This window comes from Natrix helvetica (genome assembly GCF_964273705.1).
Source record: "Natrix helvetica genome assembly, chromosome: 1".
NCBI classification, from domain to species: Eukaryota; Metazoa; Chordata; class Lepidosauria; order Squamata; family Natricidae; genus Natrix; species Natrix helvetica.
Window position 1 is genome coordinate 227,778,371 of NC_138548.1, and position 26,919 is coordinate 227,805,289.

At 41.7% G+C, this 26,919-nt stretch overlaps 1 protein-coding gene across 1 annotated transcript; it reads right to left on the bottom strand.

Moving 5' to 3' along the window:
- Nucleotides 1-805: 805 nt before the first annotated feature.
- LOC309382082 (E3 ubiquitin/ISG15 ligase TRIM25-like) lies at nucleotides 806-26,654 on the bottom strand. The gene is made up of 9 exons (XM_081933550.1): nucleotides 25,932-26,654; nucleotides 21,965-22,060; nucleotides 19,128-19,361; nucleotides 18,005-18,161; nucleotides 15,748-15,810; nucleotides 14,557-14,634; nucleotides 12,599-12,625; nucleotides 10,107-10,214; nucleotides 806-4,531 (listed from the first exon to the last, which is right to left on the bottom strand). The coding sequence occupies exons 1-9, from the start codon at nucleotides 26,583-26,585 to the stop codon at nucleotides 3,996-3,998; spliced, it is 1,953 nt and encodes a 650-aa protein (XP_081789676.1). The 5' UTR covers nucleotides 26,586-26,654; the 3' UTR covers nucleotides 806-3,995.
- Between the last annotated feature and the right edge of the window lie 265 nt (nucleotides 26,655-26,919).

Consider the following 26,919-nt stretch of genomic DNA (forward strand, 5'->3'; position numbering starts at 1 on the left):
TCACAGCCTTTGGGGTGGTTATTCATAGAATTGCCTATATTTTATGTAAATGGATGGTGACACTGTAAAAGAATATAGACAAATGTGTCTCCCACACAAAAGTCCAACAAGGAGCTTCAATCCATTATTTAAAATGAACTCTTCTAAGAGAAACCTGGGAAGCTCCTGCAGGCCAATGACAAAGCCTGGTTAAAGGGGGAATGATGAGGGCCTTCAAGAGACACCAATTAATTGACTTTTAAAATATTTTCTTTTTCACAATTCTACTTGGCTGAGGAGTCACAAATTGCTGTCTTGAACTTTTTAATTGGACTGCCAACAAAAGTCTAAGTGACACGGACAGTGAATAGGAGCCTGGCAGTGACCAGATGATGACATCTCGATTATTTCAGAAGGAACAGCTATTCCAGTGAACCCAGAAGGGAGGTGGAAACATGGGGGTGGTTAAGAAGGAAATGGCAGAGAAATGGCCAGATCAGGGGTGTCAAACACAAGGCCTGCAGGATTCGGCCTGCGGGGTCTTCCTGGAAAATATAAGGGGCCGGCCCGCATCACTTCAGCCCGGTCTCCCCAATGCAAAGAGGAAACATCCGGCCAACATGGCTACAGCCTGGTCTACCCAATGTGGAGGAAACATCAGGCCAGTATGGCTTTGGCACTGCAGCATGTTTATAAGTTCATGTGCACTTTACTGGGTTCAATTCCTTTCAACTACATAAATATATTTTGGAATGTCCGTTTCATTTGTGGAAACCTTTCTACGCAGATTTGAGTTTGAGTTTAGCACAAACACCACTCCATGATAAACCATGATAAACTTTATTAATGTTAATTTAACAAATATGGATTCATTAAAAGATCAGGCAATGAGGTTCATCACATTATCTTTTTATAGTTAGGGAGACAACAGGCTGATTCTTCATTAAGCAAGGTAAAGACTTCAGCAGAAATCAGCTTGAGATTTTGAGTCCACTATTCGTTAATGCAAACTACAAGAGTTTCCCCCCCTTATAATTCAAAATAAAAACACAAACTGCCTCACAAATCTGTATATGTTACTGTCAAGATAACACACCATAATATAGCAAGCTGAACAACTTTTCTGCAAAGGTCCCAAAGAAAGCATTTCCCCAAAGTTTTATTAATGCCATAATTGCTTGTGATACATCTCCTGTATCTCTGAAAAGCTTAGCAAAAAATATTAAGGCACAGGCTACATAACAAGTGTCAATGATGTAATAATGCAAATATGACTATTGGAGATACAGAACCAAACAACACACAATTTCAAAAGCATGAGTTTTGGCTATCTTTTTTTAAAACCAGGAGAAAATAATATGCTTTACTATGCTTTGATCCTACCCACTAACATCCCAAGAGCTGATCTGAAAGAAGCCTGGTTTGTAATATAAGAAACAAAGATTAAGAATAAACTTTTAGCCAAAGGACAATATTGTGTCCAGATAAATATTTTAAAGACAAAAATAAACTATGTCAAGAGAGTCTTAAAGAGTCGCAGAGATAGTTCAAGATGATTAGGTGATTCCAATATAATCATTGACTTTAATATTAATTAGATATTAATATTAATCACCTACTGTAATCATGACCTGGTATTTAAATACCAACAAAGGTATCACACCACAGTAAATGCTATCCACACGGAATTTGGATAACAAGCTGGATACATGCTGCCTTAAGATTTGTGGTTTTTTAAAAATTACAAATACATGTTTAAATCTAAGTGTTGATTTGTTAAAAGACGCTTCATTGATACTTCCTATGAGAACACACACTCTCAAGAACAACGCAAAAGCCAGGAAGCTCATTTTCATGAAGATAAATGTGCAACTACGCCAAGACTCTGAGGGACAATCCTAGAAAACACACCCCGCTTCACGAAACGTGTTACATTTGCAGGAGAAACCACAGGTTCTCATGCCAATTTTTTTTCATCTTCTTACAGCCATGATCCAATATAGATTGTCTTTCCTTCATGGAACTCTTCTGTTCTTATTTTTACTTCATACCTTGCACTTAGCCTTTTTTTCCCATGTTACCTTAAAGAATGGATAACACTCATTTTATTTTTCACAGTGGTCCATTCCACTTCAGTAACTTCCAGAGCACCTTTTTTTCTAATGCCTCCGCACAATTTAACTTTTAAAACATTTCTAAAAATCAAGTAATATGGCATAAAAGACATACTTAGAAAACAAGAGGTGTCCTGAGACTGGGTGCTTTACTCGATCATAAACCTACAACTGAATCAGTCAGGATGCTACAGTCAGACTGCCCTTCTATCTCAAATTATGTCCTGCCCAAACTGTAGTTTATGTATTTCTATCATGTGGATACTTCCTTCTACTTTTTAGCAGAAGTACTTCTGAAAGCTGACAGCTCCATAAGCCACTACATTTGTCTTATGGATTCTTCGAATGCCAATTAGAATACCTCTAATGAATGAGGAATCTTAGCAAAGTACTCAATGGCTTAGATGTGCAATTCTCGTAACCATGTGGCATTGGGTGCCTCCCCTGTCCCAGGATGAAAACTATCAGAAGTCTAAAACTAGGTTTCCAACCCATTCGCTTCCAACTTCTGTGGATCTTCCGGGTCTGCTGCTCATTTTTTAAAAAAGAAAACAGAAAGCATACTGAAGCTGAAACGCCAGCTGGGAAGCTTGCAGACAGAAATTAAAGATGGCACCCTGAATGCTTTTGCACCCTTAATAGAAGTCCTTTAAATGATCATCAACCCTTGGTTAATGTAATCAAAAGCTATGCTCAGTGAATAGGACGCAGGAAATTAGAGTAATCTAATTACCTCAAGCAGTGGAACAAAAGTGGAACAAAATCTAAAAGATTAGATGCAGACATTACACCTAATCTTCCACTAGAACATCATTGTGAAGGTATGTAGCAATGTGAGGTACGTAGGAACCTCATCATCTTAGTCAACCATAATCAAAGAACAATGTTCAACATGGGTAGATGGGTTAAGCAGGTGATTATTTTTTTAAACCACTTCCTTTTGGCAAAAATGGCCATGGATATTCATGGCCTAACTTGCCTGAAGAACACGATCCAAAGCTATTGGACAACTACTGAGGAACATATAATTAAGTACACAGCTTAAGTGCATATAATTCTGAAGAACTAAGCTGCTCAAACAGGGATTTATCAGATGGCACAAAATGGCCTTTCTGACATATTCAGAGCATCTGAAAAGAGGGTAAGGAGGAAAAGAAATCCATGGAACATGGTCTTAAAAAGGAATTCCAGGCATGGAAATACTGTCTTTTTATTATCACTTTTCCTCCAAGCAGGACTAGCAAAGTACCACTTTCCCGTCTTTCTAAGGTGTTTGGTAGAAGAATGAAAAAGATTCATCGTCTACCAGCACGGCCTTGTTTTCAGTCATCTGAAAAACGAGACCCTTAGAGCTCACTGTTCACACAGCCAAATGTGGTAGCAAAGTCTATGCAGGTTAAGAGAACACCCCTGAAAGTTTCACCCCATGGGAAGCAAGGAGTGCCCAACCCAAAGAGAAGCTGATCAAAGCTGTGAACAGTGCAGCCTGTGCAGAAGTTAACAACTGGGTCACTGAAAATGCAAGAGTTTTATTTTCTGCATTTCTTAATCTATAGTAGAGCATGAGACAAAATGAAGGAAGCCGGTGTTCCAAAAAGACCTTTATACACCCATATCCCGTTATGGCTTAGACCTCAGAGGTATGGGGCAAATAATAAACCTGGTGGATTCGCTTCACTAAGGACCCTCTAGGCAAGTTTCCCCAATGAGTCTGCCTAGGACCCCTGCTAATGGACTGAAATATTGATCAAATAACCCCAGAATTTTCCAAAAAGCAAGCACGAAGCTTAAAATGAAAACATTTTGTAGACTTCATTCAAGAGGAAAACCTTTGGAAAGGGAACATCATAGCGTGTGGGTGTATGTCTTTGTGAGGCCACCAAAGCCATTCTGCACAGCCTGTTATGACTTCAGCTGGCAGAGTGAAATGGTGGCTCCATTAGAAAACATCCAGAATGCGGAATAGACAGCTTCCGCGAATTCTATTCTGAATTTATAGATTGGGAAGTTTTTTTTCTCTGTGACACCAAAGAAAATAACAAAACCCCCATCGTAATTTAGGAGGACACCAATCTTCGTTGTTTTGTTGCTGGGCAGAGATGTTTCTTTATCATTGTGCCAAGCTGAGATCTTATTGTTGACCCATTCAATGCACCAGGAGCTGTTATTGCGTCCTAGGCGGCTTTCCGGGCCCCGTTTTGGCATGCTACCATAGCAGATGCCGACAGCACAGAAGTTGTTGTTCTCCAGGTCAACTTCCCAGTAATGGATTCCCTTCTTGAAACACTGGAAAGAAAGCACTTGGGAGAAGCTTAAGAATCGCTGAGGGTGCGGTTGGTAATCCTGTACTTTTTCTGTGACAGACAACTTGGTATATTTCTCCAGTAATACAATATTCTTATGAGCCGTGTGGCGATCCAGAGTAAATTGCGTAGCAACTAGGAATAAATACAATCAGAAGAGAAATCAGAAAACAGCAAGAAACTTGGAAAAGAGTGGTGATCGCGAACATATTATTGCTAAAGTTTATAAATTATTATTGAATTTGGAGAATGAATATGTAAAGCACTATATGATTCAGTGGGCAAGGGTCTTTGGATATAATGTCACGCTTGAACAGTGGGAGAATATGTGGAGGAAAGGTTTAAAATTTTATAAGATGAATGTAACATTGTTATTTAACACCAGATAAGTTCTCAAGAATTTATAAAAGTTTTTCAAATGAATGTTGGAGATGTAAAAGCAAAGAAGGGGCCTTTTATCACTTATGGTGGATATGTGACAAAGCAAAGAAATATTGGATTAGAAGTCGTATCTTAATACAGAAAATTCTCAAAGTGAATATAAAGATAAAACCAGAAACTTTGGTTTTGGGTTTAATGGAAAGAGACTTGGGGGGGGGGGGGGATCTGGAAATTTGATGCTATATATCCGTGATGGTGAAACTATGGCACGCGTGCCCAAAATGGCACAAAGAGCCATGACAGCTGGCCCACACGGCACCACCCATTCCTCTTCTGGGTTTCTGGCACGCATGCGCGTGCGATGATCACTTGTCCTTTGCACGTGCAGCAGTGCTGGAAACTGGAAGAGGTGGTCTTCTGTTTTCCAGCTGATTGTCGCATGTGCATGCGTAACAGAAAGACCAGTTGGCCGTGCATGCTCTCCTTTTTCAGCACTCAGTGCCCAAAAGATTTGCTATCATTGCTATATATCACATGTGTCACATTCGCAGTGTCACACTGCCGTCATGTGACTTTTGCAACATTTCCCCCATTCACGGAGCTGGGGTGGGTGTAGCCTGCGTGTGACACATCTGGCCTGCGGGCCGCCAGTTTAACATCCCTGCTATATATGTTGACGGCAGCAAAATTACTTCATATACAAAAATGGAAGGACACTTTGATTCCCACAATGGATGAATGGCTGCAGAAGTTGATGGAGGTAGCAGAGACGGCCAAACCAACTGCTCTGATTAAAGACCAAAATACAACTACTTTTGTTTCTACTTGGAAACTGCTTCTGGACTTTGTGCTTGAGGTAGAAAAAAAATGAGACTTTGATTTTGGGTTTTACCGATTAGATAGGCTTGTCATTATAGAAATGGCTAGTTTATACTATTACGTAAAAGTAAAAAGTTGAGGTTTGATGTAATTATTTTATTCTACTGCACCAAAGGGAGTCAGAAGTCAACGCCTTTTCTTTCTTTTCCCCCTTTTTTCCACACATGCACGCATGGCTCCCCGCCCGTGTCCCCTCCCACATGTGCCTGCGCCTCCCCTGCCTGCGCACCACACATATGTGCGGGAGGCATGCGTGCATGCACGGTGGAGCTGAACTAGGGAGACGGCTCGCGTGCCCACAGAGGGGACGCTGCATGCCACCTGTGCCATGCATGCCATAGGTTTGCCATCACTGCTATATATGCTTTTACCACGTCTCTTAAGAAATCAAACAAAAAGGCACCAAACATCACCAAAGGAATTGCATAGCTCCTGTTATCATTTCAGTTGCACTGTATGTACCACTTTTTCTGTTCTACAAAATCCAAGTTCAGTAGCATGACAAGAGTGGAACATCCCTTAACTATACTAAGGCAGATAAACGTAATAAACAAATAATCTTCCTCCATATAATACTTTTACTAAATCATAGTAAAATTCTTTTTGACTCCCTTGCAATCGCTTTATTTATTCATCCTAAATAACTTAGTGACATCAAAAACATTTTCCTGTCTAGTTCCAGATCATTTATCAACAAGATAAAAAGAAAGGATCTTGAGACCATTTCGTTAATTTGAGAATTCTTATTCTATTTCTGACCCTATTAGTTATGGACACATAAGGGGAGCTATCCACTAAAACCAAGTCATCAGAAAGTAAGTCTTCAACCTATGCCCCCATGGAGCCCAAACTGTCTATTGCTGAGTGAAAAGCTGTTCAGTGAGTTTTACCCCACTTTACAATCTTTTTTTTTGCCACAGTTGTTAAATGAATCACTAACTGCAGTTGTTAACAGTAACATAGTCGCTAAGTGAATCTGGCTTCCCCATTCATTTTTCTTGTCAGAAAATTGCAAAATATGATCACGTGATTCCGGGACACAGCAACTGTCATAAATTTGAGTTAATTGTCAAGAATCTGAATTTTGATCACGTGACCTTGGGATGCTGCAATGGTCTTAGTGTGAAAAAACGGTCACAAGTCACTTTTTTCCCGGTATCTTTGTAACTTTGAATGGTCACTAAATGAAATGTTGTCAATGGAGGACTACCTGTAATCCCAAAGCAATGACATTTTAAAAGTCCACTCAGGACTTCCGGCGGATGCCACCAGGGCAAAGGACGCTCCCTTTAGAGCGTCAGATCTACAGCTGATTGTTTCGCCGATTTCCAGGGGCGAAAATCCTCTGCTTCGAGCAAAGAGGCGGAGGAGAGCTTTTTCGGGCTGGGTTGAGCCCATTTGGACCCTCCAGGAAGGAGGTAGAAGCGGTGCTCCCCAGGTAGCCCGAGAGGAAGCTCCAACAGCTGGATCCCCCTGCTTTGCAGGGCAAGCTCTGGAAGGCACGTCTCCATGCATTGTTGATTGGTGCTGAATTGTAACGGACAGACTGAGACTGAAGCGGTGGCTGCAAGTATTTTGGGTTTTTTTTTCTGCTTTCTCTTATTATTCTACAGCTTTATAACAAAGACTTTCACTTTGGGGGAAAAAAAAAACAACGGAGAACTTTTTCCTTTTAAAATGGCTACTTTTCTTTTTCTGCTTGTTCTCCTTAATTGACTCTTACTGAAACCTTATACAACAGTGCCATCTGGTGGTTGGAATTGAAAAGAAAAGAGGATTTTCTTGACTTGCTTGGCGCCTTGGCAAGTTATGGCTGTACAGAGAGGTACCAAGCCTAAGGGCACCTCCTCTCCTTTACAACAATCTCAGTTGTCCTTGTTGGCACAACCTCAATCTCAATCCCAAAATCCACCACTTGCAGCAATTACCAATAAATAAATATTGGATACTTTGAACATTAAGTTTGGTAATATGGAGAAAAATATGTTGGATTTGAAACAACAAATGAGAAGCCAACAGGACCAAATGGATCAAATGAACCAAACTATGGAAGAGATGAGGGATCAGGCAGCTCGGGATAATCAAGATATTAGAAATGATGTTGTTTCTGCCCTTTCTGGACTGGTTGTAAATTTGGAATTCCTGGATGATGTGGTTAAAGAGACTCAGAAGGATGTTGGAAAATTGGAATACCGGGCAGACAAGTTGGAAGAGAGGGCGGATAGAATTGAGCTTGAGCAGTTGCTGTTCCAGTACAAGCAGTTAGAGGCTGTTTTGCGGGTAAGGGGTTTGCCAGAGGATAAAGACAGCGGGAAAGGAGAAGATTTGAGGGTGACTTGCGCGGAGGCTTTTGCCCCCCTTCTACAAGTGGATCCAAAAGAGATTCTCCAACAGATTGAGAAAGCTTACAGAGTTAACTCCTGGTATGCAAGACAGCGAAATTTGCCAAGAGATGTGGTGGTTCATCTGGAAAGGAGATACCTGCGTAATGAGATTGTACAGGCTGCATATCATCAGAGATGTACTGTGCGAGATCAGGAGGTGAAAGTTTTGAAAGAAATACCATTGAAAATGCTTAGGCTGCGCAAAGAGTTTAAATTTTTGACGGATGAACTGAAGAAACGTAACCTGCAATTTAGATGGGAATTGCCAATTGGCGTTACTTTGATTTACTCTGGGAAAAGATATCGATTGGATTCTACTCAGAAGGCTAGAGACTTTTATTCCAAGGTTCTGAATGCTGGGGAGCTAGGATTGGAATCGGAAAAGATCCAGCCTGTTCAGCAGGAGCTAATAGAGATAGCAGCCTCGGCACTTGCGTCAGTTGATAAACAGCTTGTGGAGAGACTGGAAGAAGCAGTAGGCTTGGGATTGGAATTTAAAGAACAGAGAATTACCAGAGCAACGGCAAAGAAAATGGAGAAGACTATACAGCAAACTTCGAGTATCTCTGTTGATGTACCTACACAATCAGAAGCCGTGGGAGGAGTAAGGCCTAAGAGATTTCCTACTGATAGAAGGGCTATGCTTCAGAAGCTTCAAACTAAGCTTGACGATGGCCAGGCTGCTGACCTGGAATGTTAATGGACTTAATTCCCCACAAAAAAGAAAGGTTTTCTATTATTTGAAACAGCATAAAAATGATGTAATTTGCCTTCAGGAGACGCATATTAAGTCTAGTGATCAAAAATTTTTGGACAATTGGAAATTGGGACAATGTTTTGTAGCCTCAGCTCCTGAAAAAAAAGAATGGTTTGGTGCTGTAAAGTTAAGGCTTTATGGATTAAAATATAGTGGATAATGCAGAAGAAGATTCTTAAAAGAAAAATTAAATTTGCTCCCCAATTTTTTTTTCTATTGGGCATAGTACCTGACTGCACTGCTGCTGAAACTAAATTAATATTGTATATGATTACAGCAGCTAGACTGCTGATAGCACAATATTGGAAGAAAGCAGAATTATGCTCTATAGAAGAATGGATACTTAAGGTAGCAAATCTTGCCGAAATGGATAAAATTTCTGTATACCTAAAAGATCACTCTTACGATAAGTATACTATAGATTGGTATCCCTGGATTGATTTTGTAAAATTAAGGTACGGTTCAAAGGAAGTGTCTATGGGATTTGGTTGAGAAATGTTTCATAAATATGTAGTAATGGTTTTGGAAAGGAGGTTATGATGGTTTTTCTCCTTTTTTGTCTTTTTTGTATTATCTTGTTCTTATTCTGATATATGCATATTATTATTGGGATATTTGTTTTTCAGATTTGCTGGTAACTATGCTTCTGACTCTATCTGGGAAGTCAGGGGTTGGGTTAGGGAGGGTTAGGGTGGGGAAATGGGGAGGTGGGTGGGGGGAGGGGGGAGGGGAGGGAGAAAATGTTACTCCTAATAAGATAACCTGTATATGTCTGTTACATAAATAAATAAATGTTAAAAAAAAAAATAACGAAAAAAAAAAGATAAATAAATAAAAGTCCACTCAGCAGTTCTCAAGTCATTGCCATCAATATAAGCTGACATTCAATGAACCTTTTAAACATCAGAAGGAAGGGCTTATTACTATTTCTTCTGAAAATTATTCTTACTCAACATACTGTAGTCTTACTCAACATACCGTAGCTTTACCTAAAGAAGTCAGAAACGTATGTTTTTTTACGGAAACATGACTCGTGAGATTATAATGGTGTGTTTATTTTGGAGGGTATTTTTTGTGCTTATCAATCTTAAAACGTGAAAGCCTTAACCTTCCACCTGACCTTTAACCTTAACAAGTCAAAGTTTGGAGCAACCCACTCTTAAGCTAGAAGCTGATCGTTTTATGTGCTCTATTTTATGCTGGGCGGTTTTGTTTTAGTAATGTTTTTTTCAGGATGAACGTTAACCATAACTATTAATATTACTGTTGCATCGTTTCCAAAATTTACGCCACACTAGTAGTTACTTACATGCCAGAAGCTCCTCTCTTGGTTTTGTTAAAAAAGCATCCAGACTTATTGTTTCATTCTTTGTCTCAGCTTTGTTGCAGCTTTGTGCTCTCTGCTTGGGACTTTCCGCTATAGTTACCAAACGAGATAAAAAGGTACACCTTTACAAATGCATTAAAACTTACTATGCATATTACATTGAAAAGAGAAGAGTGCCATACTATCTAAACAGAGTATAAAATTCATACTATCTAAACAGAGTATAAAAATTCATACTGTCTAAACAGAGTATAAACTCCACTTCGACGCCTAGTCTGCAAATAAACAACCACGCTCAGAGAGCACCAAGGGCCCGATGGTTCAGAACGATCTGTCCTCTGTTTTGTCCCCCACTGCCATGTCAATTGGTGGAATAGTTTCTAATTTGAGCACCAAGAATCTCTCAGTTCAATCCTGAGCGACAAGTATCCTCTTCTGTCGGTATTCTGAACCAGCTACTCAATATAATCTATGCTCCAGCTCTTTTCAGATCTGGTAGTCAATAGCATTTCAGGAGTGGCAGTCTTCTCCCTTCTGCTTCCATTTGCTCTGCATACCTCCATGGCCACAAAGTTGTGGTAGGAGAGTTTGCATTTACCCATCAGACAATCCAAGATTTCCAAGAGCTGGCAGTAGAGGACAGCATTAGTATGGTGAAATGTACAAGAATCTAGTTTTCTAAAGCTCGGAAAACTAGGAAACATACACAATGGCCCTAAGTGAAGTCACTTTTGACTATTCTTCGTGACAGTACCACTAATCTGCCTTTCCAACAAGAATGCTTTTTAAAAGACTTTTTCTGATGATCTCAACAATTCCATCTAACCTCAATTCAACTAAGTCTGTGAACTTAAGTTTTCCTGGCTTTAACACTCTCCTGGGAAGCTTGCAGTAATCGTTTACTACTATTAACTATTCTGTTTCAGCATTAATCTCACTAAAACTCATTAGGCGCTGTGGTGGTACAGTGGCTAGAATGCAGTATTGCAGGCTAATTCTGCCAACTGCCAAAAGTTTGATCCTGACCGGCTCAAGGTTGACTTAGCCTTCCATCCTGCTGCGGTTGGTAAAATGAGGAGCCAGATTGTTGGGGGCAATATGCCGACTCTGTAAACCATTTAAGAGAGGACTGTAGAGCACTGTGAAGCAATATATAAGTCAAAGTGCCATTGCTATTATTAGATCTCTTGCCCTGCGGAATGAAAGCGATTGAGGGGAAATATAAAAATGTAGCATTTTCTCTAGAAAGTGGGAGATCCTTTACAAGAAACCAATAACTTCACATCTGTAAACAACAGAAGGTAAGAGAAATATTCATTAGCGGCCTTTACACCAAGGCCGCTAATAAATATTTGTGATTTTAAGAAGGCCTATGTAACCATTACTCCCTTAAATATTTAGAATGCTGTTTTGAGATGCACATTTCTACAAGCTGAAAATCCAAATATATCAGACTAAAACTTGCCATTGAAAATGCATGAAGTACATTAAATTGGTAGACACAACTGAAAGTGCAGAGGTAGCAAACAAACGTATCTAATTGTACAAAAAAAAGTCTTGGCATAGGGTTAAAGCCACAGGTGCAATTTTCTCATGATTAATAATAATAATAATAATAATAATAATAATAATAATAATAATAATAATAATAATAATAATAATAATAATAATAATAATAATAATAATAATATTTAATGCTTCTAGACCGCCCCCTCTCCCGCAAGGGACTCGGGGCGGTGTACAGTTCATACAAAATATAACAGGATACAATAAAATTAAATTAAATATGTACAGTTGACAATTGACATGGAGGAGGTTAAAATGTAGTTAAAAGAACTGTACAAAGCAGATATAAAATAAATTCAAACCCCTAAAAACAAATACAGTAAATTAAAAAACCCTAAAATAACCAGATATAATACATTTGCCAGGAGGGACAGTTGAATTATGCCAGGCCTGCTAGTCGGAACAGGTGGGTCTTCAGTTTTTGCCGGAAGGAGCGGAGGTCAGAAGTGGTTCTAATGTCGGGGGGGAGGTCATTCCAGAGGGTTGGGCCCATCACAGAGAAGGCCCTACTCCTCGGTGTCACCCGCTGGCATTGCCTAGTGGACGGCACCAGGAGAAGTCCCTCCCTGTGTGAGCGTATTGGCCGCAGGGATGTATGTGGGAGGATGCGATCCCGCAAGTAACTAGGTCCCGTGCCATGGAGCGCTTTAAAGATGGTAATCAGCACCTTGAAACGCACCCGGAAAACCACAGGCAGCCAGTGCAGCTCGCGCAGGAAAGGTGTTACGTGGGAGTACCTCGTACTCCCCATCACAGCCCGCGCGGCTGCGTTCTGAACTAACTGCACTAATTAGACCACAGCACAATTATTTCTACTCCATGCCAACAAATGCCCTGTTTAAACTTCCTGAAATTTCAGCGGAGGCAGCTATTCCTCAAATTTTAATCAGTGGAGTTCCTGAACTTACAGCGCTTGAAAGACCGACTTCTGTTTCCTGAAAGGAAAAAAGACGAGTCAATTTAGTTATTTGGGAAACAAGACGAACAACTCTCTCAGAATGGGCAAGCAAGAGATCCTCTGGCTAGCTCTTATTAGGATTTGTTGAAGTTTTTAAAAGCGTTACCGATTTGACCTGATTATCCCAATAATTTGTTTTAGCTATGTGAAAATTACCGCTACCACACCAGTAAATTTACTAGAATTTCAACATGATTACTGAAACAAAAAAATAAAATGCTATAAACAAATCGTTTATTTTGAATGCGTAGATAGTACCGTGTTTCCCCCAAAATAAGACAGGGTCTTATTTTCTTTTGACCCTGAGAATAAGTGTTTGGCCTTATTTTTGGGGAGGTCTTATTATTTTTGAGGTGCAGGAGGCGGCAAGTGTGGTCACCTCATGGCTGCTGCTGTGTTGCAATATTTTGGGGGAGGGCTTATTTTTGGGGGAGGGCTTATTTTAGCACATGCACTCAAAAGCCTGATTGGGCTTATTATCTGGGGGGGGGGGTGCCTTATTTTCAGGGAAACAGGGTAGAAAGCAGGGATCCAATAATAAGCTAAGGCTTTGGGGAAAATAGAGAGGCCAGAATCAAGTAAAAAATCAGCCCAAGAGATTTTGCAACAAGGAAAAAATAAGCTTTTTTGGGGGGGGAGCAATTTAGATTACCCTTAGTTATACCAGTGGCATCTATATCATTCCCTTGGAAAAGAAGAATACCAGTTAATGTTGGCACATTTGCCACAAGTGCAAGCAAAGCCCAGTTTTATTCCAAGTTCATTTTTAGTTTTCTATCCAAGCTAGGATTTCTACTGTAATCTTGTGAGCTAACACAATTATTACCAGCATCCCAACGATTCTGGATCACTATAGAATGAGCAAAGATTTGATATATTGCAGAGTGCGTAGTGAAGTTAACAGGAAGTATGAAAAAAAATTAGGTGAAGAAAGCTATGAGGTGAGACAAATTGTGTATTAGGGAAGATTGGCTGCAAAACATGGAGAAGAAGAAACAAAGGAGAGTTGCAAAAATACAATCTGCAATAGAGAGGAACAGTTAAGATTAAAAGGGGGGGAAAACCCTTTGCTGAATGATGTAAGCAAAGTGTTTTGGAAAGAGATGAAAAGGACTGGAAAACAGCTTCTACCAGAGTGAATGGAATTAAAAATAAATGTAATAAAAAGATTAGGGATGAAACTAAAGGAGGAGAGATCTGCATAAAGCAAGATGTGAATGAATGATACTGAAATGTATATATAAATGTTAGTATTGAAAAAAAAATGTTGAAAAGGTGTTTTGGCTTGTTCCATTTTGAATTACCTTGGATAGGTAAGTGGTCATATTAATTGATCAATACATAAACAAAGGGTAAATAATTTGTGTGATAAAACATATGTGTCAGGTTACAATGAAATGATCCAAAATCCTAACTCAGTTTGACTGCTTTTGGGAGAGTTGCTGTTAGTGTAGACCAGGGGTGTCAAACTCGTGATGACACGTTGCTGTCACATGATGTTTCTCGTATTTTTCCCCATTCACGGAGCTGGGGTGGGTGTGGCCTATGCGTGGTGCATCTCGGCCGCAAGTTTGACACCCCTGGTTTAGACTGCCTCAAAGGGTTGTGGGCAAGAATCAAGGGAGGGAGGATTATCATAAGTAACAAAATGCCAGTACCCATCATTAGCTGCTATTTTATCTCATGCAATGGTTGTAATGATCCATAAAGTTCCAACACTTCCAACATTTAATGACCCAATGAGGGAAGCTCCTTCTGTCCTTCTCTTCCTTCAAGAACACTTAAGAACAGCGTCCTTCAGACAGAAAGCTAAATGTTCCACCAGGGACTCCTGCTGCCTGCTCTTCTCTCAAAATCTCCACCATGTGCAAAAAATATCCATCACTATGATTTGCTAGAAATACTCACTAGTTTTTCCTGCAGCTGCTGGGCATACCGCTTCCACCACGGATGTCTTCAATGGGAGTACAAAAGTGCCAGCATTACCTAAAGGAACATAAGGAAAGATGACAAAAATCAGGAATCTTGTCAAAAGGATCCCTCTGAAATAGGTAAGTAAGATGGAAACAAGAAACAAAGGAGAAATGTTGCCAGAACAGAGGAAGTAGGCAGGGTGCTGAGCACAAGGTAATTCCATCAATCTCATCAGCAGTTACTGGAGTTGTGAATCAACAAACCAAGTATTTGGGGGATAGAGGGGGTCCTGGAGCCTACCCATTCTTTGAATTATCCTGGATATGGACTTGGTGGATTCTGCCCCCCTATCTAGTTTGTGGCAGCTTAGTTGAGAAGGATGTGGTAAATGGGGATGATTTTAAGTATGAGAATGAGTAAATGTACATGACAACCAATACAATGCTCCCCACACTTTAAATTCATTGGGTCTCTGTGAATTCCAGAAGAACATGATGTTCCTCAGCATTTCAGTCATTTGAAAGTGATCCTTGTGTTGTTATTTCTCTGCTCAACTAGACCAGGTGTGCCTTGTACGCCCTAGCAGGCCCCATCTGGAAAACAGATGGGGTGGGACTTACAAGATCTCATCAAAGTGTATGTGTGGGATCTCTCTCTCTCTCTCGACTTATGACCATAATTGATCCCAAAATTTCTGTGGTTAAGCAAGGCATTTGCTAAGTGAATTTTGCCCCATTTTACAATATTTTTTGCCACAGTTGTTAAGTGAATCACTGCAGTTGCCAAGTTGTTAACAGGGTTGTGCATGAATACGGTGTCCCCACAGATTTTGCTTGTCAGAAAGTTGGAAAAGGTGATCGCATGACCTTGGGACATAGCAACGGTCATCAATAAGAACCAGCTGCCAAGCATCCAAATTATGATCACGTGATCATGGGGATGGTGAAAAAGTTGTAACTGTAGAAAATGGGTTATAAGTCACTTTTTTCAGTGCTGTTATAACTTTGAATGGTCACTAAACGAATTGTTGTAACTTGAGGACTACCTGCATTGGCTCCTGTAAAGACAGTTGTACTTGTCAAATTGCCTTTACAGGAGCAAATACAGGTAGTCCTCAACTTACAACAGTGTGTGTGTGTGTGTGTGTGTGTGTGTGTGTGTGTGTGTGTGTGTGTTCTCACTTACTAGATATAAATTCCCTTGTTTGTAATATGGGAGTTTCTGATTTGGGTTTCCACTGTGGCCCTTCTGAAAAAAAAAGATAAAAGGGTATAAATGAGGCAAATATAAGTAAACCAAAAGAATAATGGGAGGGTAGTCCTTGCATTTAGCCTGGGATTGTCCTGTTCCAATACTTTAAATAGATTTACAGGTAACCTTTGGGATTCTTCTGACTTATCTGGGACAAAAGGATTCTATTTATGCACAAGGGAAAAGTTCAAAAAGGGCTCCCCTCCCACTGGGCAAAAGGGACTGAATGATGACTTCTGCCGATTCCTCCTTTCCTCCAACATCCCCCATGCAATCCCAGAAAGCATCTAGATTATTCTGGAGCAAAAAGTTCAACTGTTACTTTCAACAGCCCTCCCTCCACCCATGATCGTCTCCAGCTATGCCCACCCACCTGCATCTTCCTTAGCTGACATTTCCCTGTGGAGATTCTCAGTTGTCCAGATCATGGGTTGTCCCCAAAGGTGCTTTTCCAAAAGGCAACTGGACTTTCTGGTTTTCCCTTGAGGATGCCTCGCTTCTCATCTAAGAAGCTTCCTCAGTCAGAACTAAAGAAGCTTCTTGGATGAGAAGCGAAACGTCCTCAAGGCAAAACAAAGTCCAGCTGCCTTTTGAAAAAGCACCTTTCAGACAGCTGACATTTCTTTCACTTCTTTTCTCAGGAAAAACACTCATTTAATACAACTAAGCTTTATTTATACTCTCTTTAGTTAAGTGGAGATCTCATCATGAGGTTGGTTGGTTGGTTGATTCGTGTCAGAAGCATCACAATTAAAATAAGGCACACTCTATGATATCAACTTTAAAATACAAGATTAAAATATGTGCAAGTTAAACAGATCTCACCCACTAACTAGCAACATTATCCTGAAGTTTATGGTGGTGCACACAATAGACCCATCTCCAAATTTTATCTCTACTGCTACAACTCTTTGATACCCCAGAAGAGAGGGAAGGATTTAATTGCACTACTGGGTTGGCTGTTACTCTAGCCTGGGTGCTTTTTACTCCAATGGACAAACTAACATTGGCACAGTGTCTAAAGATAAATGGGGCCACATTCATAGGTCACTTTAGGCTGGTATGAAGTAAAGATGTGTTTTTCAGAACTGCTCTGCGCCGTGTTCGTGTGCCCAGCCCAGTCCTTCTCCCCATGTGACATTTTTTAAACTTATGACCATCGCAGCATCCCCATGGTCACGTGATTTACATTTAGACGCTTGGTTCGTAACTCTTTCATATTTATGACGGTGGCAGTGTCCCGGGGTCATGTGATCACCTTTTGTGACCTTCTGACAAGCCAAGTCAATGGGGAAGCCAGATTCACTTAACAACCGGGTTACTAATTTAACAACTGAAGTGATTCAGTTAACAAATGTGGCAGGAAAAGTCAAAATGGGGCAAAACCCATTTAACAAATTTCTCACTTAGCAATATCAATTTTGGGCTCAATTGTGGAGGACTACCTGTAGAGTTAAATACTGTAGGACAGGGGTGTCAAATTCACGGCGTCACTTTGTCGTCACGTATCACGACTTTTCCTTCGCTAAACTGGGAGTGGGCGTGGCCAGCGCATGACGCATTTGGCCTGCAGGCCGTGAGTTTGACACCGCTGCTGTAGGAGGAGGACCATAGCCATCTTACCCACTATATATTTGCAAACATGGTTTTTGATAACCAATGGTTTAGCAATACAGGTAATCTTCGACTTAAGACCACATTGGAGCCCAACATTTCTGTTGCTGAATGAGACATTTGCTAAGTGAGTTTTGCTCTATTTTACAACCTTTCTTGCCAGTTGTTAAGTGAGTCACTGCAGTTAAGTTAGTAACATGGTCTTTAAGTGAATCAGGTTTCCCCCACTGACTTTGCTTGTCAAAAGATTGCAAAAGTTGATTACATGACCCCGAGGCATTGCCACCGTCATAAATATGAGTCAGTTGCCAAGTATGTGAATTTTGACTGATGATCATGGGGAAGCTGCAAGAGTTGGAAGCGTGAAAAATGGTCATACGTCACTTTTTTCAATGCCGTGGTAACTCTGGATGGTCACTAAATGAACTGCTGTAAGCCGAGGACTGCCTGTACTACTCCACAAATCTTATTAACTAAAGTCAGTTAATTCATTAACACTTCCATAGGTTAGCAATGTATGCGAATACAATGTATGTGAATACAAAATCCCAGTAAGTAAATGAATAAATAAAAGCACCTTTTTTCTTCTGTTCCTGAGATATACCCAAAAACCGTGTTGTAACTTCTTTGAGGTTGCAGGCTTTCTGATAAACAGCGCCTAGGAGGTTTTGATCCAACTCTATTCTGGGAACAAACACATCGCTGAAGGGTACCTCTCGCAGTTTTGCTGATCTCTGAAAAAAAGCATTAAGATCTCATCTGAACTCCAACCAATGAAGAGCTCTACTTCCTTCCACAGGCCATGACACATTATATAGAAAGTGGTGTGGAGTGGAACGGAACAGAACATAATTCTTTATTGGCCAAGTGCAATTGGACACACAAGGAATTTGCCTTTGGTGCAAAAGTTCTCAGTGTACATAGAAGTGATAAATCATGATCATAGTCATAATAAAATAGTGGAGTATTTATAAGTAAATATACATTCTGCATTTTCTTTTTTTTAATAGACTCCAAGCAAGGAAAGGCATGTCTCAATTGTATTAATTCTAGGAGCTGAAGACCAGCAACATCCAGAGAGTACCAGATTGGGCAGGTTAAACTAGGATCGTTACTACCTGTAGTCTTAGTCTAAAGACACTAAAACACCCATCTCCACTCTGTTCAAATTTCTGGGGAACTTTTTGAATTCTCAGCAACAGGGAATTCTGGGAGTTCAACCCATACATCTATAGAACAAGCAGCTCAGGAAAGAGTTCACTGGAGAAAGGTAAAGGTTCTTCGCACATCTGGGCTAGTCGTTCCCAACTCTAAGGGACGGTGCTCATCTCCATTACAAAGCCGAAGAGCTAGTGCTGTCCGAAGACATCTCCACGGTCATGTGGCCAATATGACTAAATGCAAAGGTGCACGGAACGCTATTACCTTCCCACCAAAGGTGGTCCCTATTTTTCTACTTGCATTTTTACATGTTTTCGAACTGCTAGATTGGCAGAAGCTGGGACAAGTAATGGGAGCTCACTATGTTATGTGGCGCTAGGGATTCGAACCACCAAACTGCCAACCTTTCTAGTTGACAAGGTCAGTATCTTAGCCACTGAGCCACCGTGTCCCTCACTGGAGAAAGGGCCTCCCTAATTGGAGAAATTGGGGAATCCTTTAATCACTGTTCAGAAGAGTTTCTACTGCCTGAAAATTACCTTTAAAAATGTGATGTCATCCATCTCGGCCAAGGTCACTTCAATTTCATCTCGCTCCTTCTGGATTTCATTCTTCTTCTTACCCAGGACTGCATGGACATATTCAAATTTATCCAGGACTCTTTTTTCTTCCAATTTGATTTTCCTCCACGAATTCATTTCTTCTTCATGAATTAAAGCTACTATTTCTAGGAATTCTGATTTCAGCAAATCCAGCTTCCGATTAGTGGTATTCTGAAAGGACAATATCATCAAAATAAAAAATGATTTGGAAATGAAGTAATGCCACATTACTTATTAGGAGGCTGAAAAATGGGAGAAAAAGTTAGGAGACCTCTAGAGGAAGAAATGCCAGACTGGATAGGGAGCTGATGACCACAATTAAGAATGAACAACTGGTGAACAGCTGCCTAGTGTCACTTGCCAATGAAATGGGTGGCATGTAAATATAATAAATAAATAAAAATAAAATAGACCAGCTCTATGAACCTTTCCAGAGACAGAGAGGATGGGAGATCGCCCAATATTGTTCCCATTACTTTCTTGAGGAGACCACAAGGCAGCAGTCTTCTATAGGTTTTGAGCACAAGGAGATGAGGGAACAGCCATCGTGCTCAAACTATAGTTAGCATCTTTAAAAGGATACCAAGTTCACATACAGGTAATCCTCAAGTTACGAATTTAACAAAGCCTGCCAATTACATTTGTAACTTGAGGATTTTCTAATGGGATCATGTTAAATGCTTTACCCAATGCATTTACTAATTGAATGTGCAGGTTGTAACTGCACATGAGGTATCTCACGGTGGGAAAGACCATGGGAGACCTAGTGCTTCTGACCACCCAAGGCCTACCCCGACCCAGTGAAATATCTCATGTCCCCTCTTCCACCATCCTGCCCCACCAGGTCTCCACAGATACTGAGCCTGTGGAGACTCATCTTTCCAAGAACTTGATGACCAAAGCAAGCTGTCTATTTTCCAGCCTCTCTGCCACATTTTTTCCCTGCTCCTGGCGCTCCAAAAGTGGAGCGGTGAGAACAGAGGCAGAAGCAGGATGAGTGTGCGCCCTGCTCAGCTTGGCTGACTCACCGAGGATGCCTGCAGAGGACACCCAATCTGCTTTTGGAGTGCCAGGCAGCCTCGGAGAGTCTGAAGGATCACAATATTGTGTCCCCAAAGGCTTCTGTTCTCCATGCCAAAAGGTTTGGCAAGGAACAGAAGCCTTTGGGGACATGATCTCGCCCTCCTTCAGATTAACTGAGGCTGCCCCGGGCTCCAAAATCAGATCAGGTGTGCTGTGCAGGGAGCCTCGGTGAGTCAGCCAAGCTGAAACAGCGTGTTCTTGTCCCGTTGTTCCTCTGCTCTCACCGCTCCGCTTTTGGAGTGCAAGGATCAGAAAAAGAAACTACCGTATTTTTCGGAATATAAGACACACCTTCTTCCCTCAAAAAAGAGGCAGAAAATCTGGGTGCGTCTCATACACTGAAAACAGCAGGTTTTTTGCCTTCTGAAACCCCGCCCCTTCACCAAAATGGCCATGCAGAGCCTTTAGGAGGCTTTCAGAGTGTTCCTGGAGGCTGGGGAGGACAGAAATGAGTGAAAAATGGGCCGCTCTTTGCTCAATTCTGCCCCCCCCCGCAGCCCCCAGGAGCACTCTATAAGTCTCCTAAATGCTATCCATGCCCTTTTTTTGACAAAAACAAAAACTTGGGCTAACCCTTAAGCAAAGCAAATTTTAACTACAAGATTAAGAAAAGCAGGATAAAAATCCAATAAATGAATAAAATGAACTTTTACAAAATTGTTAATAAATGTTTCACTTAGCAACAGAAATTTTGGGCTCACGTGTTGCTGTAAACTGAGGACTTACCTGCAATGTGTACATGAAATCATGAGTCAATTCAAAGGAGGCATTTTTATAGTACAACTCAATCTTAAAATATTTTGAAATAAGTGTAACTTCATTCCCCCTCCCATTTGAATCCCAGCTACCCCATCTATCCATCCATCCATCCATCCATCCATCCATCCATCCATCCATCCATCCATCAAAGCTGTATGTATGTATGTATGTATGTATGTATGTATGTATGTATGTATGTATGTATGTATGTATGTATGTTTCAGCATAACTCTGGAGAGCCTTGAGGAATTTCAACAAAACTTGGTTTACAGATCACTTACTCTCTGGAGAAAAATACTGTGGAGTAAGATACCCCTAACACCCCTCGGGGTATGTGTTCTGTTAAGATGCAGCCTGTTTTGCCTTTCAATGGCTTCTACTGTATTGCCATAACTCTGGGAAAGAGGAGTACATGGGAGTAGGGGGAAGGGAGAGGGTAGGGATGATGGGCATGGGAGTAGAGGGAAGAAAGGCCCTTCTCAATGGCTCCCTGTCAGATAAACGCTTCAGGGCAAAGTGCCAGGATCGTAGACAGGGCGGGAAAGAGGAGCACATGGGAGGGGGAAGGGAGAGGGCAGGGATGATGGGCCTAGGAGCAGAGGGAAGAAAAGCCCCTATCAATGGCTCTCTGTCAGACAAATACTTTGACCTCTATAAATACCCAGCCAATGCCGAGTTATCAGCTAGTAAATTATTAAATTCAAGTAAATTGTGACAGCAAAAGGCAATCTTTGAAATAGCAAAGACCCACGCCCTTTGACCCAACAGCTCCCCCCCCTCTCTCACACACATACATACACAATCTCACTAAACACAATGCATAACTCCAAGGTGGGCTTCTATATACTGAAACTGGGGGAGCCCCCTTACATTACCACGTCCTACTTTCAAAAAGAAGTGAACTTCCATTTAAAAAAGAATTCTTTCCTTACGCTGAGTTGCTTTTGCTGTGCTCGTACTTGTTCCAAGGACTTTGTAGCCTTGTCATTCAAGGCACCGAGTTCTGTCAATCTCTTCTTCAGCTGTAACTGTAAGAGAACAGATACAGTTAGAGCATATATGGCAGTGGTTTTTAAACTGACCCAATTACTTCTTTTTGTAGCCTTGGATGTCAACCTCCCACCCCCAAATCCAAACCCCCATTATTTTACACAAGCATCAATTTCATATTATGGTTGCCAGGAGCATCAATGTTCAGATTGGAGTTGGCATTTTTACCCATCTACCAAATCCTTCCCAAGAACTTGGGATAGGCAGGTTGTTTGATGGTGTTAAAGGTATCGTTACTATTTATTTCAGCAACAACAGCCCCATACTGGATCCTTGACTCATGAATAAGCAATTACAAATTTTGCTGTTACTTTAGGGCAGGGATATCAATCTCGATTCCATTGAGGGCCGCATCGGGATTGTGTTTGACCTCTGGGGGCTGGTGGGGGGGGCAAGCGCCCTGCCAATAAAAATAGGCTCATGAGCTCCGGCCTCCAACAACCCTCAGCCAGTGAAAATGGAGCTCTTGAGGACCACCCGTGGCTCTCCCGTGCTCCGTTTTCGCTGTAAGTGGGACTGCGGGCTGGCCTTTCACTGTTTCCAGGGCAGCCCCAGGGCCAGATCTAAGCAGCCTGTGGGTCGAATCTGGCCCCCAGGCCTTGAGAAAGGCAAAAACTGTCACAATCCGGCCCGTGACGCAATTGAGTTTGACATCCGTGAAATAGAATAGTAGAATAGGCTGAACTCAATTGGAAGGAAGAAATAAGTAACAGGATGTGATTGGCCAGTTGCTATCTGGCACGTTCCACTTGTTTGCTAAGTGGTCCTGGGATGAGGCTAATCTCATTTTGGTATCTTAGATCTAAAAGCCATTCCCTAATCTTTTTCTTAACCTGAGGACATTCCAAGGGATGTAAAACTAGCTGCCACACAGGACAAATGTTTACCTGTAACTGCCTGAGGCCAGAAAAACGAATAGTGGATGAAAGGGATCAGAGGAAAGGCATTAAATATTAGCTACCCTGTTTGTGCCTCAATCGCCAGCTGTCCAACTAAAAACAGAGAGGTTTGTACCGGATGTACAGAGGTAGGCAACCTCCTTATAAATTTAGTTTGCACTATTTGTAATGGCTTGTATTTGCCCAGTTGTGAGTGTTAGGCCAAATGAACTAGTGATCTGGCTGCAAATAATTTCAAAACTGCAGAAATGCATTGTCTGCCTTTAAAATCTATGAAAGCATTTCTTTGGTCCCATGAAATTATAAAAGTCAATATTTTTTTAAAAAATCCCATATCCTGGAATACTACTCTTGGATATCATCTCCTACCCATTTATTATATACCCCACATTTATAGTGCTTTTTCTTCTGTTTTGGGTGGCAAAGATCGTCATTTTGATTTTCTGAAAACTGATTACTAGGTGGCTGATGGGCGAATCATCAAAAAGCAGCAAACGTTTGACATTCACAGTGGATCTTTTGGAAAAATGGAAATTTGGGTCAATGAGCTTTTTGACAAGCTAGTTCAACTAAAGCTTGACTAGTAAAGGTGCTTGTATGCACCTTTATGTGTGACACTCTTTGTCAAGAGTGTGTACAGTGTGACTATTTTGAGACAACCCAGGAACAAAATACAGTAAACAGAGGTTTACAGCGTATGCCACAAATCTGGTAATCCATTTTCTTTTCTTTTTTTCAAAGTATTGGTTTTTTTCAAAGGCGTGGAGACTAAAACATACGAAGAACGGCTGCAGGATTTGGGTTTGGCTAGTCTAAAGAAAAGAACAATTAGGGGTGACGTAGCAGTATTCCAGTATTTGGGGGGCTGCAAAAAAGAAGGAGGGATCAAATTATTCTCCAAAACACCAGATGGCAGGACAAGAAAACAATGGTTGGAAATTAATCAAAGAGTGAAACAACCTGGAATTAAGGAGAAATTGGGCAAGATTCTAGACTTATTACTATACATTTTATCTCACTCAAAGGACTAACGTATTATTTGGTATAGGGCCCCAATCTATAGCCTGTATATATTCCAGGCACAAAATAGTTATTTTCCCCATCCATTCTTAATGCTTCCATTCTAAGGCCAGAGCATAAACCTTGCTTACTATGCTCAGTAGACGTATTCATTTATTTCAATGTAGTTCTGATGGACTCCAAACTAATTAGACAATAATACAGTAGAATCAAGTCTTTCCCTCAGTTTAAAAATGGGAACAATTACATCTAGGGCTCACCCTAGCAATATATTTCAATTTTGTAGATAAAAGTGGAAGCTGAAACAGGACCCTACTTGTCAACGCTGAACTTCAAATTTTCTGGCAGAATGTGACTACTGCCACAAACCCCAATCTTACATCAAAAGTGACAAATTTACTCGCTTTGCCATGCAAAGATGGCACTGAAAAAAATGACTTATGAGTCCTGCAATCAAATTGCAGGCGCATGTCAACAAGCATGTTATTTATGACGGTTAAAGTGTCCTAGGATCACCTGATTGCCATTTGAGACCTTCCAAGCTGGCTTCCAACATGCCACGTCATTGCAGGAAGTCAGATTCACTTAACAACTGCACTGAAGATGGTAAAATCGGGCCCAACTCATGAACAACCCCCTTGCTTAGCAACAGGAATTCTCCCCCGGTCAAGGATTACCTGTATATGGTAGAATAAAGATGATCTTTTGGTTTTGTTTTCTAGAGACAAGATTCCCCCATCTTATATAGGCCCCCGTCTTTTTATTTTCAACTGAGATTTATACCCTCTTAAACTCTCATTATCCGAGATATGGATGTTTGCAGACCATCTTTCTGGAACTGCTTATATTAATTAACTAAATCTTCCTTGGCAGCCATAATATTATGACCAAACCATCTCTGAACTAGATCTGTGATGGTGAAACTATGGCACCTGGAGCCCTCTCTGCGGGCACGTGAGCAGTTGCCCCAGCTCAGCTCCACCATGCATGCGAGCGCACCTCCCATCAGCCAACTGCTTTTCAAGTCTCTGCTGTGCATGCGGGAGGTACATGCGCATGTGGGTGTGTGGGAATTGCATGAGCATGTTTTGGGGGCGTGGGAGCACGGCATACCCCTGTGCACTATTCTTGGTCCCAGGAGGCTTCAGGGAGGCCCGCTAGACCCAAAACGCAGCAGGGTCACACATGCACTTATGGTGATTTTGGCACGTGAGGACAAAAAAGGTTAACCATCACTGAACTAGATTATTTCAGTAATAAGATGTTCCTGGATGCTTTGTACAAAATGAGTAATCATCGGAAAAATGATTACTCCTTTGTTACTATTTTGGAACAAAGTCCTCACACTTCAAGCAGACTTCACACTTTGGAGGGAAAATGTTCACTTCATACATAAGGCCCTTGGCTCAGTCCCTGTGGCTGGAAAATAAATATCCACAAGTCTCACCGGTGAAAAGGTGACCCATGGATATACAGAGAACTCTGTTCTGCTCTGTCCTGCAAACAGATTGTGAAAGAACTGAAACAGACTCCAAAGGTCAACTGGACAACAACTGATGAAGAAATCCACCGCTATCAGTGGGGCTTCATAACACACAAGACCAATTAAGGCAATTTTGGCTTTGTATGGTAACTTGCAAGAGCCAGTTTGGTGTAGTAGTTATGGCATCAGGTTAAAAACCAGAAGGTGGTGAGTTCTAGTCTCCCCTTAGGCAAACCGCCAGCTCGTGACCTCAGGCCAGTTACTCACTCTGCATATTTCTCACAAATGAAGGAAAGTTTACATGTCCCAGGATAATGTTGCAGGACCCAATCCCGAGGTGGTCTCCGAGAGCAGAGGTTTTGCTGAGACATTTAGCTGAAATCGAAGTGGCCCTGTGTCTCCCAACACCCAGCGTGACAACCTAGCCACCATCCACTCCTTTCTCACCTCCTTTGCTCCCTTGGCCTCTCTTAGTGGGGTAGTGGAGCAGGTCTTGTGAGAAAGCAGGCAAAAACAGCAGATGGAGACGCCGTGCTCCTTGCAGAAGAACTCCAGGAGCTTGCTATGGGCCTCACACTTCTGCTGCTGAAGTTCCTTCACGGGTGGAACCAACTGGTGGCTCTTAAAGGCTGGGCTCTCCAGGTGGGGCCCCAGGTGTTCCTGGCAGAAGGAGGCCATGCAGGTGAGGCAGGTTTTGGCCGCGTCGACCACCAGGCAGCTGTCGCAGGGCACTGGCGAGGGAGACCTCGGCTTGGCCGGGCTACCATCCACCTTCTCCTTCTCCGCCTTCTCCCCAGACGTCCCTTTGAAGAGGCCATCTTGGAATTGCTCCACCACCATGCAGAGCACCGTGTTTTTCTTCAGCTCGGGGCGGCTTTCGAAAGAAGTCCTGCACTGGGGGCAGCTGAATTTGTCCTTCACTTCCATCCAGGTCATCCACAGGCAAGAAAAGCAAAAATTGTGGCCGCAGGGCGTAGTCACCGGCGTCTGAAAAACGCACAGGCAGATGGAGCAAGTCAGCTCCTCTTCCAGCCTGAACATGGACAACGGGTCGACGAAACCAGCCATGACTGAGGCGTCGGAGCGAAGCCACCGCTTCATATATACACGTAAGGGGGAAAGGAAAGGAAAGAAACCGAAACTTTCTGGACTGGGCTTTAGTCGGGTCCTCGAAATCACGTCGGGCGGGAGGGGGCGGGGGGCGGAGAGGCTTCGGAGCCGGAGGATAAGCCTTCATTTGAGAGGAAAGGAGTTTCAGCATCAAGGGCGGGGCTGGGGTGTTCGCTTGTTGGTTCTGCTTCCCGATCCTTATTTACTTTATGTATTTGATTTGTCAATCGTTTACAAGATGATAGGTATAAGAATAAACATAAGCATGAATGAAGCTGGTACGAATAAATGGGGACAGAAGGACAGGGGCTGTAGGGACGCTGGT